A 19,307-nucleotide genomic window follows, 5' to 3' on the forward strand; every position below is an offset into this window, starting at 1 on the left:
TATTTATTGGTGTATTATAATTTAAAATATTATATTCATTTTGAAGTCGAGTTCACACTTCAATTCTTCTAGCACCATCAGAAGGCTTGCATACATAAAATGTAGCCGACTTTGAGTATTTTGCCTGGAAAGATATTGATAGAATTTTTAAAAACAAACATAATTGAAATATATGATAGTTTATTGTGGAATGCTGTACCCCTATTTTTGAAATTCATACTAATTATGTTTATTTGTTTTGTTCACACATCTTTGTAAATATAATGGAGTTTTATGCGACTGTCATCCAAGTGGGAAGTTTAGCTAGCAGCTATACTATCAGGTTTAATACAACATTTTCTACATAAGAAAATCCTTGTACCAAGTCAGGAATATGACAGTTATTATCCATTCGTTTGATGTCTTTGGACTTTTGATTTTGGCATTTGATTATGGACTTTCCGTTTTGAATTTTCCTCGGATTGCGTTATTGGATTTTTTAGTTTATCTTTATAGCTGTCAGCAGTACTCTAAATTTTCTCCACCATGTACATTTTTTCAGTTGTTATAAATGTTGTTTGTATTCCAAAACTTCTCATATAAGGCAAAACATTCAATGTTCATTTGATGTGTTTAAGATATTGATTTTGCAATTTCATATTTGGACTTTCTGATTTTAATTTTACTCGGAGTTCGGGTATTTTTGTTAGTTTATCTTTTTTATGTCAATAATTTGAAGACGACAATTAAGATGGAATAACAAATTCGGTGCGAATGATATGGAATTTAGCGTCGATATTAGATTTCAGATACATTCTTTCATTATTATATTTGTTACAATTGTTTCTAGACAAGGGTCGATTTTAGCTTAACACATTGTATAACCATATTTTTTTCTTTGAAGACTGTATTTTGACCTCTTATTTCCCTTCTTTCATTTGCATGATGTTATACATACATAAACTCATTCCTGCTTTAATTTAAAAAAATTAAATATAAGGTGTTCCGATATAATCTTGTTCCATTTAAATCTTTTTGAGCATGCACACATACGCACATACACATTACCTCAACATGATGAATAACTGATTCAACGTTACATCTTTTAACTAATGAGACAGTACATCCACCAAATCCCCCACCCGTCATCCGGGAACCATAAACACCATTCATCTCTAACGCAGCTTCTACTAACTCATCTAACTCATCACAGGATACCTCATAATTGTCTCTAAACATCACATTACAATTTGTTTCTTTTACATTCAGGATATACACACTTTTTTAATGACATATTTTGACATATATAGATGTCCATTTGTATTGGTACGATTTCTTTAAGATTAAAACAAATATATCCCTCTATTATACTTTCATTTTGCTAACTATCTTCTTTGTCACTTATAATCGCCTCGGACTCAGACTTCTCTTTAAACGAGTTTGACTGTGTGTTTGTTTATTCCACATTGAATAGAGATATAAAGGGGAGGGTTGGAATTTCGCAAAACTTATTTAACCCGCCACATATAGCACATACATGAAACCTGTAGAATTTTAATAGTCTGTAGTGATTTTTTATTTGGTGCATTTGTAAGTGTCGGAGTTAACTGTGGATTCCATTTCGGTAAACTACTGTACATTAGCGATTAGGGGCTAGCTGAAGCCAAAGAGACTATCAGTTAAACCATAAAAAAAAAAATTTTGAACAATAATTATAACTTTAATCTTTGTCATCTACACATCTTTGCTAGCAGACGATCCTTTTGTCACGTAAATGAATTATTTCAATGCCATTTAAACAAAAATGTAAAGGTCTCCAGAGAAATTCAGAATTATTTTTTTTGAAATGCAATTAATCAATATTTTCTAATTAAACCTCATATGGATATGGAATATTTATATAAAAAAAAAACAAGTAAAAGGTTGACATGCTTCTGGAATAATAACAACAGTCGCAATCCCAATTCTTTGAGATTAATTGTTCCTTCACTCCTGATTTTTCAAGTTGCTAGGTACTTGTACTTTAAAATTTAACAATCTAAAGTCTAATTATATGCTTCCAATTGAAACAAACTTGTAAAAAATTATACCGACTATTCAGTCTGAAGCAAAATATGTGAAACAACCTGTATACGGAGACCTTTTAAACTTCAGACACGAAACGATATTTCATGATACTTCCATGTTGTGTTAAAGAAACTGGACAAAGCCTTAACGTAATAAAATTATCGAAACCAATGTGCAATGTCCTTGCGTGCTATCGTAAATTCACTTGGGTGTCTGTTGTTATTCTGCGGTTTACATGTTGTAATGAATTATTATATTAATACTTTATGTATTTCTCTGTCCTCGGTGTTCTTGTGTTTATTTGTGCTGTATTCCTGTCGTTAAGTGTTTTCATTTTAGCGGTATTTTAACATTGTCATTTAAGCGGGAGGTATAGTTTGTCATAATACCAGTTTCATCCAACCATTATTTTTCAAATGTCCTGTAGCCTACTAAGTCAGAAATGTGGCAGTAGTTATTAAATATTTCGTTTCTATGCATGATGGCGTTTGTTTTTGTTGCAGTTCAGTGTTTCTGTTGTTTCACTGTTTTACTTATATAGTTTTCCTCGGTTTCAGTTTGTTACCCCAAATTGCTTTGATCAATCGAGATTTACGACTATTGAACAGCGGTATACTACTATTGCCATTATTTAGTACACTAGATGTGCATTTTGACAATCAATGGCCCTTCATTGGCCTTCGGCAGTGCTCAATGTCAAAATATTTGAAAATTGAAATAAATTTGAGAATTGAAATTGGGAATGGGTCAAAAACATATGTGGAAGATCTGATAAAACAAAACAGATACATACCAAAAGTAATGCCTAAGTCCGATAAGAAGTATTGTAATAAAGACTTATATTCAAGAATCTTTCAGCGAAGAACGAACTATTTCAACAAGAAACTTTATATGTTTTCGTCTCTTAAAAACAAACACAACCTTCATAAAAGTATTGCAGCCTCTTGAAAAAGAAATAAAAACCTTAGTAAAACAAAAATTTTCGCAAAACGACACATCTTATTTTTCATATCATTATACGGGTTCTCAAAAGATCTCTATATTCATTTCCTTCATGTTTATATTTTTCAAACCTATTAATTTTTCAAAAACAAATGCATAAAGACAGCACTCATTTGCACATACTTCGTTGCTACAAGTTTTTAATTGAAACAAAAGAGTACTGTCGGAGTAAGGAAATTAATGTTGTACTGTAACACTGAACTGTTAACGACGGAAAATATTCTAGTGTGATTAATAAAAGAGTAAGTATAGCTTTTAATGTATGCCTTTTGCTATCAGAGAATGCAATGAAATATTATCCATAACTATATTACGGATGATTAGCTTGTACCTAAGTGATATATGGCTGTCTACCATTAGTCGTCCAAATGTCACAAAGTCGTTGTTCTCTAATGCCTCAGCTGCCTCAGTTGTTCGTTTTATTTCCGTAACAACATGATGTGCTCGCTTGTATAAAACGTTGTCCAACATGTCTTTTCTGTCTATAAGGTAAACAAAAATATTGTATTTTTTTTTTTTTTTTTATAATTCAATTTTACCTGTCTCCTAATTGTCTGAAAGTTTTTTTGTTTTTTTTTCAGCTCATAGACTTAATTTTGGCATGTGATCGTGACGTTATAACTGTTATTACCCATTAATAAAATGAAAGGAATATAAGAATTTACCGTACTTTTTTATTGTCTATTCGAAATAACCTCAAAAATTTGTACGCGAGTTACTCCGACAGTGTTTACCACATTTTTTATGTTTTAGGTTATTATGAATAGTCAGAAATAAATATAATAGTTATTCTCCTTAAAGAGCGTTCACCACGTGTCAACAAAAGAATATCTTACAACAACCAAAGGCAAGAGAACTAAAATAACCTGTATGATTTAAGTATGTATGTGAAACCATACTAGGTTATGTTACATGTATGATTTAAGTGTATGCTAGACCATAATAGGTCATGTTACATGTATGATTTAAGCATATGTTAGATTTGTAATAACATTTTCAACACGACGGGTGACACATGTGGAACAGGATCTGTTTACCCTTCCGGAGCACCTGAGATCACCCCCAGTTTTGGTGGGGTTCGTGTTGCTTCGTCTTTAGTTTTCTTTGTTTTGTCTTCTGTACTTTTATTTGTCTGCTTGTATTTTTATTTTTAATCATGGCTTTGTCAGTTTATTTTCAATTTATGAGTTTGACTGTCCCTCTTTTAGTCATGTTACATCCATACATATGATTTTAAGTATATGTCAGACCATACTAGGTCATGTGGCAAGTTATTGTAAGAACAATTTAGAACATATTCATACCTTACACATATTACATCATAATCCTTTCCCATTGTTGTTTTATACAAACCTTAATATGAATTGAATAAAAGGAATGAATATCATATTTAATGCGCATTGTGTTCATTCAATGGATGGAATGAAATGATAGTAGCGCTGAGGTAATTTTGTGAGGACAAAAGAGCTAATTTGTTAAAAATGGATTTATTTCTGCTTCCGGTAAAATTGAATTCTTATATATCTTACATTTCATCATTTTAAAAGCACACCATGTTAAATAAATCAGCTTTTTTTTTTTTTTCATAATTATAAAACTCACTCAGCATAACTTTATTGATGAATATACTGATTTTTTTTAATTCGAAAAATTTCCTTTGCTCTATATACCGAATACGAATACTTTATTTATAATTTATCTACAACTACATACTAGTACTTATATAGAGAGCATACATTAAGCTGGTATGGTATCAGTCAGCAAGATCAACGGCAAATTTCAAAAAATAGCGATAAGAAAAATCATCGCTAGAAACTAAGGGGGCACGTGGCGTTGTCAGTGAACTTCGTCATAGGTAAAATAACGATAAAAAGAATACCATTGGTGATCTCAACTCATTGCTTTTCTCACTCTCGTTGGCATGTGCAACGATAATCTATAAGTACATGTATAGACATGCAGACTCTAATATAATATTGAATCTTGAATCCTGTATATGTATGGATATGTTGTGGATACAAATACTGGCTTTAATACAACTGCAGAGAAAGCACCGTCGATTTTTGCGGGTGAGCGAGAGCAGTTTTGAAGCTCTCAACAATCGATGCCCACTACACTGACTTCAAGGTGAATTCATTCGATCACTGTTTTACGATAAATGAGTGAGAATATTGTGGTGTTTTGCCCGTTAGAATTTTGTTGTTTTTAATTTTTTTTTCTCACAATATTTATTGTTTCATAATTGTCACATTTTTGGTAGTAATTGTTTTTTAGCCGTCCTATATCTAAATATCCGTCTGGTTCTGTAGCAGGAACGAGTACTTTAACTACCTTGTGGCGAAATATAAGCTTCTACCTTGAGCATCTTGTTTGTAGGTCTTGTGTATGGTTCCAGTTTGGTGAGCTTATTTGAGACGCAAACATCTTCTCTGGAATTATAGTTTCCTCTCATAAATCTCGCAGCTTGTCTCTGTATTCTTTCAAGCTTGTTGGTGTTCGTAGATGTATTGCTCAATATTTCATGAGTGTCCTTACTAGTGAAATATATGCTGTTTTAATTCTTTCTTGTGGGCAATGCTATCTCAAATTCCTTCCAAGTGAGGCTAGTGTTGAGTTTGCCTTCTTCGCTACGTTGGAAATATGGGTAGTCCATTTTAGGTCCTCTGAAATTTATAGGCCCAAGTAAAGGCAATGTTGAACTTGTTGTAGAATGTGTCTATTTAGACTATAGAATTTTTTACTCTGTTTTTATTCTTAGAATATAGCATTTCTTTGCGTTGAACCCCATTCCCCAGTTATTTGCCAATACTTCTAGGTTATAACGATCTTCTTGGAAGATGTCATGGTCTTTCTTTATCGATATGTAGGGTAGTCAGTCGTCTGAAGATCTGGCTGAGCCTGTATGTCATTTATATGACAAAGGAAGAGTAGCGGTCCTAGGACTGTGCCTTGTGGTACATCAGAGTCGACTTCACGTCTTCAGATTGTTCTCATACTTCTTTTTAATATCTGTTTGTCAAGAACATATTTATTCAGTTGTTAATAGTCCTTTTATTCCATATTCTTTGATTTTTCTTATGCCGTACTATGTCTGATACTTTGGAGAAGTCTAAGATGGCAATATTACTTTGTATACCGGCGTCAATTCTTTCATGAAGTCTTTTATTATGACTAGTAATTGGGTTTTGCATGAGAAGTTGATCTGAAATCATGGTTTAATGATGTTTAAACTTTGTGCTTTTCTTGATGTTTTACTATGTGTTCCGAGATTTTACATGGAACTGATGTTAGTAAAACAGATCTTTAGTTTTGTGTATCATGTTTATTGCGTTTTTTTAATACGCAAGATATGTTTGCGTTTAGCTAGTTCTGTTTCAGAGTTTACAGATTTTTGAAAGATCCCTATCAGTCCTTGTGCTATTTGACATGCGCATCCTTTGAGGATTCTGTTAGGGATTCCATCTGGGCCCGAAGCTTTTGTGGGTTTTGGTCTAAGACTTAGAGTCCATATTCAGTTATAGTAAGGTAAGGTATGGTGTCCTCAAAATATTTTGTTGTTATGGATTTGTCTATTGTAAATACTAATCTAAATTGTATTTCTGCATTTTCTTTACTGTCGTTGATGAGTTTGCCTTCGTTCTCCAGTGGGGACATTCCGATGTTTTCATTTTCCGGGATTCGATATATTTCCAGAACGGTTTGGTGTTATTAGTTTCTAAATTTTACTAATCTTTTCCGTGACGTTTGCAATATTCAAAATATATATTATTTTATTTTTTCACTATTTCCTATGGAGATTGCTTCAGGGGATTGTACACATTATTCGTGTAGTTATTTTACAGATTTCACTTTCATAATTAATCTACATTGAAAAGTTATTCATGTATAACATTTTATCGTGGATTGTAAGCCATGTACTATGACAATAAGAAGGGCAAAAATTGATTTACCATTGGACGGGACGGGGTGAGTATGTTCTACTGCATAGGAAATATTGAGAATGGAAATGGGGAATATGTCAAAGAGACAACAACCCGACCAAAGAGCAGATAAAAGCCTAAGTATACCAATGAGTCTTTCACACAACGAGAAAATGTCGTACCCGAAGGCGGGCTTCAGCTATTTTCAAATAACTTTGTAAAATAAATGACTTTCTAACCCCACCATTATAGTCATTAAACATGCGAATATCTATTGTGTTAGTTAAATATTATTTGTAATTTTATGAATGTGGTGTTGATTTGACATACTATGTTGAAATTCTTTTTGACTAGTTGTGGATTTTGTTTACACGCCTGAATGTTGTGTTTTGGTGTTTTTGTCTCTGGGTTGCTGTGTCAATTGCGTATAACCTAAGTCGTCTTTGGTTCATTTTGAAAGGAATTTCATAAATAAAAACTAGGTTTATCTTAAATTTGCTAAAACTTCCACAAAAGTAATGTTGCAAATAAGAATTAAAATATGAGACTCTTTAAGCCAACACATAATTTACATCATCATACTTTAATGATTGATTACTATGTTATTATAAAAGCACATGCTAAATTAATTATACTAGTAGTTAGTACCTTCCAGTGTTTTCAATGTCATGTCCCGTAAACTATTGACGCCAAGGATGTTTGCAGCTTCCTTACATTGTCTTGTTCGTTTTGGATATTCAGTATGTATCAGCTCATGCGACACGTTAGAATTTATCAATAAAACAACCACAGAATCATCAAGCATAGGTATATGCTTATTTTCTAATGATCTGGAATTATAATTTTTAAGATATGAAATTAACTTTATGGTTTCATAGTAACTACAGAAAATATTTACATTTTTATTTTAATATTTCTATATCTTGTCAATGACTGTACTGCGAGAAGAGATTAAAATATCCACCAATAACTAAATGGAAGTCTCTTAGAGAAATATAAACTTGTCTTTAGTTGAGAATCATTCTTTTATTTAAGAGGCACTAGCTATACATACTAAATATATAAAAATAAAAATAAAATAGAATTCATTTTTTCCCAATCATTAATGAAAGTGAAAACGTGAAATAGTAGTATGCTTTTAACAGCCAGTGTGGTTCAAGTTTGTTGAAATAAGATAAGAAACATCGACGATGAATTATTCACTTGCAAGTGACTAATACGAACTCATGAATCCGAATTCATGTGACCTTTAATTTAACCCGTCAGCTAGAAATGGATTACGCATGTCTTATGCGTGTTCAGTCATTAAAAGGAAAAAAGTGTCAACATTGAAAGTGAAACAAGGGTAAACCATTTAAATGACTAATTCGATCCACAAAAAAAACCGCATACTTTAACAGGTAAAAACAAAGATTAACATATATTTATCTTAAAATATGAAGTTAAACACACTTAGAAAAATCCAATTGCACGAGTTCGCTATCTGTTTATATTAATATTTATGTTTATATCGCTTATATGACTGTCGGCAGTCTACGGGGGTCAACTCGTCAGTTATGAGATTGTGTCTAAAGTAAAATACAAACGAAACAATAATTCATTTTATCGAGCTGACATGTCTTGAAAATGGGTTAAATTTCAGACTTTTTATATTTTGGAAGTACGTTTTAGTTTGTTTGAAATCAAATATGCGAATTTAAATCAATCGGTGAACATGAATTTGAAAGCCAACAAACAGTCAACTTTACCTGTCGACTTTAATATTTCAAATATTGCCACGAAAGATATTGATTGCATATCAAAAGCATAATAACTTGAGAACTTTAATTAATATTACCTACAATCAAGTAAAAGGGCATGGTCCTGTTTCGCTGTCAGTGATATAAACTGGTCCATGATACCATCCATGAGACCTATAAACTCGTGTTCTGCCTCCATACACCTCTGTGCTTTGTCTTCTTTCGACACTTTATCATCCGTCACATTGTTCAACTCGTCGAGCAAAGTGTATGTTGCCACTTGTAATGCAGCAGAACTGGAAACCCCTCCACCAAAAGGTACTGATGAAATAATTACTGCATCAAATGAAACAATCGGCCCTGTGTGAAGTTAAATTTACAAATTAAAATAAGATTAACAATTTTTGAGGAATAAATGATTAATCAATCATTCCCTAATTGTCATTACATAGATCAGATAAAATACGTACTGAAGTAAGAATACTGTTATTTTAAAGGGTTGGCTTTTGTCCATAATATTTGTTTATTACATTTTATGCATGATAAAAGCTTTACATTAACGTATAATTGGTGTTTTTTTTCCGGAAAATGCTGCATATAGCCACATATGTTGTTAGTTCTAACCTTAAAAAAATGTTAAAGAGGGGTCAATAAAAAAGAGGCATACGAAACCAAAGATAATATTAAAAAAAAGGAAAACAGAAAATACAATGGCAAATAAAAGCAGCAAGGGGGACCATTTAATGTCTTCTTTCAACACTTTATCATCCTTCGCAATGTTCAATTTGTCAAACAAAGTGTATACTGCCACTTCATGAGAAGCAAATACACATAGATATCTATAGAGACTGAGCAGCACGCACCCGTCAGGACAATCGGAGCTTAACCAATCGGATTAAAATTCAGATCTATTAGAACTCACGTACTCGTCGTGCTCATGTGAGCGAAAAGAAACCAGTGATCTATATTTTAATTAGATTGGGAGCTTAACCATGTATAGTCAATTCTATCTGTGTTAAAGTAATGCATAAAATTTTCATCAATTGTCATACTTTTGTAGCATTGCAAGTTACTGATTGGTTGACAGAGGTTTTTTTAATAAATGGCTCAGCGGGTAACTACTGTTTTAATATTACATTCTGGTGCAAAGCATTAAAAATTAATAATTTTAAGTCGAGATCAAGAATTAAAAAATCAATGATTTAAATTTTGAAATACAACATGTATAATTTAAGCGGAAAAACAACGATGTTAAAAGGCAAAAAAAAATATCAGTTAAATGTATCAAATAACAAATATTCAAGGATGGTAAATTATTATTACTCCGAGAAAAGATTGTCGACCTTCGGCTCAGTCGATCATTAATTCTCGGGGTAACATTTCTGCTCTGTCACCCTGCCGTGTTTGTCTTATTTCTAAAGTATCAATCTATTAACTTTGTTTTATGATTACCATCATAATGTGATATCACACCGGTGACATAATTGGCCCAATGTAGCTGTCCAGGAACTAAAGGGTTTTCTTCAGTAGGTAAAGGAAATTCTACGTAATTGTCCTCCCCAACATCTGCTAAAGTTAGAACCCTGCATAAACCACTATCAGTAGCATTCCCAACAGCTATCGTCACCATTTGAAGTGCCTAAAAATAATGTAAACACAGGTTAATTTAGGATTCATAGACATATTCATATCTGTATAAGTATCTGTATTGGTACGTGTAGAATCCTGTTAATGCTTTTATACACGGTATATCTTTCTTATCATTTAGGATTGCTGACAATTCCGAAGCACATCAGTTTTACCGGTTGGTTGGTTCGAGATGCTCAATATTTACTTTTCTGTGTAGAGTTTTCCAGACTGTTATGTGTCTTTTCGTCTTCGGCTTCTGTGAGAGAACAGACCACAGTCTATTTTTTTTACTTGGCATCTTCCTTCAACTTCTTTGAACCCACCCTATTTATTGATCTCTTTTTATCTGTTGAAATAGTGAATTAACTTAAGAAAACAGTAACTATAGAAAATGTTGGACACTTTTGTATGTTTTAAGTTTTAAAATGAAAACGTCTAGAAACCCAGCTGAATATGTAGTATAGTATACACCATGTGTGTATTTTAAAAACTAAAGTAATTACCATTGGCAGAACATATCCTTCGTTATAATCTGTATGCTCCCCTATTAGGTTTACCCTCCCTGGTGCGCATGATGCTTTATTTGGTAGACTTCCGAATTTGAACTTGAACCTTTCCTTAGCTGTCTGCAATAATTCACTTATGTCGGGTATACGACAGGCCATTATGATCTTTATATCTTTATCAACTGATAAGAAGGTCAACATAAATTAGAGAGCAAGACAACTGAGATCAACTATATCGACACAAAAATTTGCAGCGCCATTGGTTTAATTCTCAAGACTTTATAATTAACTGAAAACGATTATCACCGCAATTATGGTAAGTAAAAATATGTATTTGTATTTTGTTGACCCTCATGTTCACATATAGACTTTGAACCTTTCAGTCTGTCCTTTACGTGTATAACTTGTTGTAGTACATGTATACTGATAACCCTAATCTGTGTGGTTTTATGATTCGGCGTCTTTTTGTGACATCTTGTGCGGTAAGCGAATGTTTTTTTGTGGAGATGGTTGTTAATAAGTTACAGAAAGAAGCCCAGCTTTACCCTTAGTTATAGATCCCCTCGCACATCTTAGACGATTATTAAATGAATCTGTCATTATTTTTGATGATGTATTTATTACTACACTGCGCCATGTCACACATTGCTTTATAATGTTGATTTAGTACAGTAGCTCATCTGCCAAAAGTCAGTACAAAGTAACTAGACATTTTGCTTATCGTTATATTTGAATGTATGAAGAATAGAGAGTGCGTCCATATACTACGAAATGTTGCACTCTGTTCTTACCGTCATAATCACCCTGGACGAATTTTCTTACTAAAATTTTCCATTTTCACAAATTTTTACTACTGAATATAAACTTTGGAATTAAATATATGACTTAAGGAATATGTATATCAAATAATTGTGAATATGTATATCTCATGATATTTGTCCTTGACATATTGTAACAAGATTACATTCACACATTTCTTTTTTAAGTTCTCTTTTAAGTTGTTCATTCTACTCTTAAAAGTTCTGAAATAATAAATCCGATTTGCTGAATTTATATATCTTATTATAAAATCATTCAAAGGACTTTACTTTTTGACACATCAATTCAATAAAGTTCATTTGGTCCGATTTAATCAGAATACCTTTCTGATACACGTTTGGTTACTATTAACTTACTGAACATTGATATTCCACCATGCGGGTAAATGGCAAAATCAATCGTGTACAATTCTGTATTTATCATCTAGTCATTGTATTCGCACTTCTATCCAGTTTACAAACAGTTCTTGAACGTTTACATTTTCGTAATGTTGCTGGTTCTTTCAGTTACAGATATGTATACAGTGTATTATTAATTTGGTATGTTTCGGACTAATAACCTAAAAATATAAATGTTAGCAATTCATTGAGTATGTTTCTTGAATTTTTTCCGTGTTTAAAAAATTAGTCTTATTATGTTTTTCCAAAACCCTTGTTTGATCTTGTTTCCTCTTGAGCAAATTGTATACAATACTTTTGATTCGCGAAAAAGCGGGATAACTCAAAAAGGAAAATGAACATAAATGAGTACATCGTACTTTCTTGTTACACAAGTTATAATGCACTTTTCTTAATAAATGTTTACTTATTTTTTTATGTCATATGTGGTTTTTAGAATATCATATGCATTATCATCAGCACTAGAATTCTAAATACAATATATTACATGGTGTAATCTCGATAATTTCCCTCTAAAATTTTGACCATAGAATAACAGTAAGCCTGCTCAATCTTTATCTTTAATACTAGTAGATGTGTTAGTTAATGCCGTGTCATCCCTATTACGGAATTCATAAAATATTGCACCTTCTCTTTTCCATTCTATGGTAATTTTCGGTAAATTGTCACTAAAATTGACTATAAAAACTCAAAAGAGTGTTTTATTGTCATATAAATTACGTGCATTTCGCTTAATAATTTCAACATATTTTGTACGACCTTTGCTGTTTTCATTTTACTATGTGTTAAGTTTTTCTGCACATGACATTTGATGTCTTTGTATCCTCCGAATGATTTTTTAATCTTTGTTGGTATTTTCTTTATCTTTGTTTTGCCCATATGTTGGTATCTTGTGCATTTATGTTTTAGCAAGTGTTTGGATCTCCTCACCTTTGTTTTGCCCATGTGTTGGTATCTTGTGCATCTATGTTTTACCAAGTGTTTGGATCTCCTCACCTTTGTTTTGTCCGTGTGTGGGTATCATGTGCATCTATGATTTACCAAGTGTTTGGATCTCCTCACCTTTGTTTTACCCATGTGTTGGTATCTTGTGCATCTATGTTTTACCAAGTGTTTGGATCTCCTCACCTTTGTTTTGTCCATGTGTTGTTATCTTGTGCATCTATGTTTAACCAAGTGTTTGGATCTCCTCACCTCTATTTTGCCCATTTGTTGATATCTTGTGCATCTAAGTTTAACCAAGTGTTTGGATCTTCTCACATTTGTTTTGCCCGTGTGTTGTGTTGGTATCTTGTGCATCTATGTTCTACAAAGTGTTTGAATCTCCTCATCTTTGTTTTGCCCATGTGTTGTTATCTTGTGCATCTATGTTTTACCAAGTGTTTGGATCTCCTCATCTTTGTTTTGCCCATGTGTTGTTATCTTGTGCATCTTTGTTCTTCCAAGTGTTTGAATCTCCTCACCTTTGTTTTGCCCATGTGTTGGTATCTTGTACATCTTTATTTAACCAAGTGTTTGGATCTCCTCACCTTTGTTTTGTCTATGTGTTGTTATCTTGTGCATCTGTGGTTTACCAAGTGTTTGGATCTCCTCACCTTTGTTTTGCCCATGTGTTAGTATTTTGTGCATCTATGTTTTACCAAGTATTTGGATCTCCTCACCTTTGTTTTGTCCATGTGTTGTTATCTTGTGCATCTATGTTTAACCAAGTGTTTGGATCTACTCACCTCTATTTTGCCCATTTGTTGATATCTTGTGCATCTATGTTTTACAATATGTTTGGATATCCTCACCTTTGTTTTGCCCATGTGTTGGTATCTTGTGCATCTTTGTTTTACCAAGTGTTTGGATCTCCTCACCTTTGTTTTGCCCATGTGTTGGTATATTGTGCATCTATGTTTAACCAAGTGTTTGGATCTCCTCACTTTTTTTTTGCCCATGTGTTGTTATCTTGTGCATCTATGTTTTACCAAGTGTTTAGATCTCCTCACCTTTGTTTTGCCCATGTGTTGGTATCTTGTGCATCTATGTTCTACAGAGTGTTTGGATCTCCTCACCTTTGTTTTGCCCATGTGTTGTTATCTTGTGCATCTATGTTTTATCAAGTGTTCTCACCTTTGTTTTGCCCATGTGTTGGTATCTTGTGCATCTATGTTTTACCAAGTGTTTGGATCTCCTCACCTTAGTTTTGCCCATGTGTTGGTATCTTGTGCATCTATGTTTTATCAAGTGTTCTCACCTTTGTTTTGCCCATGTGTTGGTATCTTGTGCATCCGATTTTTAACCAAGTGTTTTGATCTCCTCATCTTTGTTTTGCCCATGTGTTGTTATCTTGTGCCTCTATGTTTTACCAAGTGTTTTGATCTCCTCATCTTTGTTTTGACCATTTGGTGATATCTTCTATATTTTTGATTTCATCATGTATTGGGATCTTTTACATTTTTCTTTTAACCATTTTTTGAAATCTTCTATATTTTTGTTTTGACCATGTGTTGGGATCTTTTACATCTTTATTTTGGCCATGTGTTTATATCTTCTACATTTTTGTTTGGCCATGGGTAATGGTTAATTTCTTCATCTATGTTTCATCATCTTTTGGTATCTGTTGCATAACATCCGATTGATTTCCCTTTTACATGATCATTGGACATATATTGTTACCCTTTGTACAATTTTGTATATTTTAACGATACTTTTGCAAGCTCTTATTTCTATGTCAGTTTGTTTTGTATCCTCTGCTTTCCCTTTGCATTTCATAAAGTGTTGCTATTTCATGACTTTTGTTTTTACTGAAGTGTTGCTTTTTCTGCATGACTTTTGTTTTTACATTTTATTTTGATAAATTGCTTGTATCATCTGTATGACCATTCAATGTTAATCAAATGTTGGCATTGCCTGTATGTCCTGTGCATTTTATAAAGCACTGTTATCATACCGTACAGCGGGTTATTTTCGCGGGGTGCAAATTTTCGCTTATTTTCGCGGATAGAACAAAATCGCCAAAATAAATTCCGCCAAATTAAAGGTGTACTAACAAAGGTATGAATTAAAGTTTTGAATCCGCCAAAATAATAACCGCCAAAATATTCCCTATACCTTGTTTAATGAAAATCGCGAAATTTTACACCCGCGAAAATAACCCGCTATACCTGTTGTTATCATCTGTAGGATATATAGCTTTTGGTCTAAAGTTGAGAACTTCTTTTTTGGCTTTGATAAAGGTTTGATATTTCATGCCTGACCTTTCCTTTTGATCAAGTGCTGGTAATACCTGTATTACTTTGGCTTCTAATCAAGAGTTTGTATCTACTGCATGACCTTTCCATTTTATAAAGTGCTGGCATTACCTATATGACCTTCACTTTTGATGTAGTGTTGACATCTACTGCATGACCTTTGCATTTTATAAATAAATTGCATCAACTGTGACGTTTGCATTTGATAAAGTGCTGGCATCATATATATAACCTTCGTCTTTGATCAAGTGATATTTACAAGGCTTACAGATGCGTGAACAAAACAAACAGAATCGGTAAAATAGTCAAAATATGGTTACATGGTTATCATTGTATTGTTTTAATTACATTGTCTTCTGTGTGTGTATCATTGTATTGTTTTAATTACATTGTCTTCTGTTGTGTATCATTGTATTGTTTTAATTACATTTTCTTCTGTTTGTGTATTGGTGTGCTGTTATAATTACATTGTGTTCATATTATTGATAATGTGTTTGTATCTCCTACATGAAATTTGTCACAATGTCTTGGTCTTGAATTGTCAACTTGATTTTATATTTTCACCATGCATTGTTACACCTGTTTAGTATCTCCTGTAATTTTCCTCATGACCTGTTTTTAAATGTTTCATGGTCTTTCATGGTACCTTTTGTGTGACAATTATTTTAATGACCTGTATTCTATGGATGTTAATCTTTATTTTGATCATGTATTGCTTTCTTTTCTATAACATTTCTTTATCCTGTCACCACATTTTCTATCTCTTCTATTGCAACTAGTTTGAATGTTAAAAGAAATTTGATTTTTCTATGAAAAAATTACAATCAATTATTTTTTTTTAAGTTAAAAAGTTTTCTTCTAGGCTAAAAAAAACCAATGAAAGAATTAATAAAAACAGGCTAATAAAACCATATAAAGTTTTTAATTAAACCCAAGTTCATATATATTACAAACACAATATTGCTATATTTCTATAAATGAGATTCCAATCAAAACAAAGATTCCAAGACTTAACAATGTATGAAAGCAGTATTCTCTAAAAACACTTGAGATTCAACAGCTAGCTGCCACACTGTCAGCAAGTTAATATACTAACAATAAGTTAATTCCCAATTAATCAAATTAACCATTTATAACAATAAGGAGATTAATTCCCTTTAAGATAATAACAATAAGTCCATTTTACAGCCCTATGAGGTACTTGTGTTAAACAGGGACTGGTTTGGCTCCTCCTGATGGTGGACATACAAAAAATGTAGCTTTGCCACTAAACTTTTTCTGAAAGAACAAAAAATCTAGAATTTAACTACCGTAACATTATCTAAAAATCACTAGAAAATATATCCATCAATGTATGATTCAACTACTGTAAGTTCAGAAATCATTGGGAAGTTTTATTAATAAGATCTTGCATTATGACATCTGATACATGTATCTGTATGAAGCCTTTCCTGTGATCACAATAACTAATCTCTTATCTTGGTTGGTCATTTCAAAATTTAAATTATTAATGCTCACAATTATCTCTGAATTAACAGTATTAAACCTGTTATTTGTTATGTTTTGTCTTTTTCCACAATGATAATACGAGGCATAATTGAAACTTCATCCACATTTTAATTTTAAAAGTTTTGCTGTTTATATCAAAAAAATAATGTAGCTTGATGCTAATCTCACATCTTTTTACTTACTTTAATATTGCTGTAAAACAAATTGAAATTTTACCTGTATATGTTCAATAGCATTATTGACAGCTGATTGCTTCACTAACGTAACTGTACAACCACCAAATCCCCCTCCTGTCATTCTGGAACCATACACGCCATCTACTTCTAATGCTGCCGTTACTAACTCATCTAACTCGGCACACGACACTTCATAATCATCTCTGTAATAGATACAAATGTTATCATTCCATCCCAATTACTTTTCACTTAAATCAAACCATAACATTTTAAGAAATATATTGATGAATGTATTGAATGAACAGATGTGCCAAAGGGGAAATGGTTAATTGGTATTCTGTAAACCAACTTATTTTCACAAGCAATTTATTATCACGACTTTTACGATTAGAAAAATAATGTGAAGGTAAATTTACATTAATTTCTTGGACAGAAATCAAAAACTGCATGTGTCAACAAAATATATCTTTAACATAATGTTTGTTATAACATTTACATATCTGATTTGAATATTTATCTTTTCTAGACCTGTTCACTATGTTTCCAAGGCCTTGAATTAATTTACCAATTGTCAATTTTTCAGAAATCTATAATTTTTGGTTCATTTGGGATGTAAAAATCTGTGTTTTAAAATTTAAATCTTGACACATTATGTTCTTTTTACATGTTTTACCATCAAACTTGAACATTTTTTACCTTGAAACATTGAACTTAATAATATGGCTCTTATTGAATTTACTCCATTGAACCATTTGATTGTGTCAAATAAACCCATTTATTGCCAGAAAAACTTACAAATTAATAGATACCACTATTACTAAAAAAAACTGCTAATTGTAATGGTGTACTGTGTGATTCTTCAGTTTTATAAGGATATTACTGTTTGGTTCTTTCTTAAAAAGTCTTACCGTAGAGAATTGTGACTTGCAACCATAAGTTGTCCAAACTTTTTATAATCTCCATTTTCAAGTGCATTTGCTGCTTCCTCTGTACGTGAAATTTCCCCTATCACATGTCGGACACGTTTAAATGTCTCTTCATCTAATTTGTCTTTGTTTTCTGTTGTAAAAAGATAATAGAATAAGGTTTGATGTAGTTTAGTAAATTTTGTATGAATTAAGGTGAACTGCATGCAGCTGAGATTTTACTATGATATTAGAAAAAATATTCCAATGCCAATACACGTATTACTATTAAAGTTGAATTGTTTAAAAAAAATATTTGATAAAATATCAAAACAAAATATCAAGAATAATGAAGAAATGTTTAAATCCTTTACCGTCCAAATCTTTTTCTGTTGCATCACGAAGGCTTTTCTTTCCCATGGTCTTTGCAGACATTTCACACTGTCGTCTGCGAGTTGGATATTCTGATCCTGTCAACTGATGTTTCACATTGGAATTTGTGACCAGAACAACAACACTGGAGTCTTTCATTGGAACAAGTTTGCTTTCTAATGACCTACAGAGCAAATTAAATCAAATGTTTATAGTAAATAATGATTTTTTTTCTTCAAAAAACTAAATCTATAATTAACAAGAGTGCACACACTGAAATGTCTCGCCTTCTTTACTAATCATTGATATTATGTTGATAGTCCTAAGTATAAAGCTTTATTACAACTGTCACATAAACGTTACATTAACCAAGATAACTAAACAAAGACCAATGAACCATGAAAATGAGGTCAAGGTCAGATGAACCATGCCAGGCTGACATGTACAGCTAAACAATGCTCCCACACATTAAATATAGTTAACCTATTACTTATAGTTGAATAAAAATAGACCAAAACACAAAAAATTAACACTGAGCAATGAACTGTGAAAATGAGGTCAAGGTCAAATAAAACCTGTGCGACTAATATAGAGATCATAAAATATTTCCATACACTTAATATAGTTGACCTATGGCTTATAGTATTTGATAAAAAGACCAAAACTGAAAAAATTAACTTTGACCACTGAACCATGAAAATGAGATCAAGGTCAGATGACATCTGTCTGCTAGACATGTTCACCTTACAATCATTCCATACAACAAATATAGTAGACCTATTGCTTAAAGTGTGAGAAAAACAGACCAAAACACAAAAACATCAACTATAACCACTGAACCATGAAAATGAGGTCAAGGTCAGATGACACCTGCCAGTTGGACATGTACACCTTCAAGTCCTTCCATACAACGAATATACTAGCCCTATTGCTTATAGTATCTGAGATATGGACTTGACCACCAAAACTTAACCTTGTTCACTGAGCCATGAAATGAGGTCGAGGTCAAATGAAAACTGTCTGACGGGCATGTGGACCTTGCAAGGTACG

At 32.3% G+C, this 19,307-nt stretch overlaps 3 protein-coding genes across 11 annotated transcripts in view; 1 reads left to right on the forward strand and 2 right to left on the reverse strand.

Moving 5' to 3' along the window:
• LOC134725349 (galactokinase-like) lies at positions 1–11,069 on the reverse strand. 2 transcript variants are annotated; one of them, XM_063589084.1, is made up of 7 exons: positions 10,840–11,065; positions 10,160–10,346; positions 8,806–9,067; positions 7,617–7,798; positions 3,380–3,530; positions 1,048–1,210; positions 1–124 (listed from the first exon to the last, which is right to left on the reverse strand). In XM_063589084.1, the coding sequence occupies exons 1-7, from the start codon at positions 11,041–11,043 to the stop codon at positions 53–55; spliced, it is 1,221 nt and encodes a 406-aa protein (XP_063445154.1). In that variant the 5' UTR covers positions 11,044–11,065; the 3' UTR covers positions 1–52. The 2 variants fall into 2 exon arrangements, with proteins under 2 accessions (XP_063445154.1, XP_063445155.1); XM_063589085.1 differs by lacking the exon at positions 7,617–7,798 and having other exon boundaries at positions 8,810–9,067; positions 10,840–11,069.
• The window catches only part of LOC134725351 (peroxiredoxin-like 2A), a 27,376-nt gene continuing 11,507 nt past the window's right edge, over positions 3,439–19,307 (forward strand). For 2 of the 8 annotated variants that reach the window (XR_010108547.1, XM_063589087.1), the window contains exon 1: positions 6,910–7,014. Coding sequence is in view for 3 of the 8 variants with exons in the window: in XM_063589087.1 (XP_063445157.1) it covers positions 6,968–7,014 (47 nt within the window). In the remaining 5 variants the exon portion in view is untranslated. Of the gene's footprint in view, positions 3,538–4,382; positions 4,551–6,909; positions 7,015–9,798; positions 9,822–11,018; positions 11,159–11,208; positions 11,325–19,307 lie in introns of those variants that run through there. The other 6 variants (XM_063589088.1, XM_063589089.1, XM_063589094.1 and 3 more) reach the window with 6 other exon arrangements.
• LOC134725350 (galactokinase-like) overlaps positions 16,196–19,307 on the reverse strand; it is a 6,673-nt gene continuing 3,561 nt past the window's right edge. The window contains exons 4-7 of the mRNA XM_063589086.1: positions 18,260–18,441; positions 17,889–18,039; positions 17,021–17,183; positions 16,196–16,573 (exon numbers count right to left, since the gene is read on the reverse strand). Coding sequence (XP_063445156.1) covers positions 16,502–16,573; positions 17,021–17,183; positions 17,889–18,039; positions 18,260–18,441 — 568 coding nt within the window. The 3' untranslated portion in view covers positions 16,196–16,501. The remainder of the gene's footprint in view (positions 16,574–17,020; positions 17,184–17,888; positions 18,040–18,259; positions 18,442–19,307) is intronic.

Source organism: Mytilus trossulus, chromosome 7 (assembly GCF_036588685.1).
Source record: "Mytilus trossulus isolate FHL-02 chromosome 7, PNRI_Mtr1.1.1.hap1, whole genome shotgun sequence".
Classification (NCBI taxonomy): Eukaryota; Metazoa; Mollusca; class Bivalvia; order Mytilida; family Mytilidae; genus Mytilus; species Mytilus trossulus.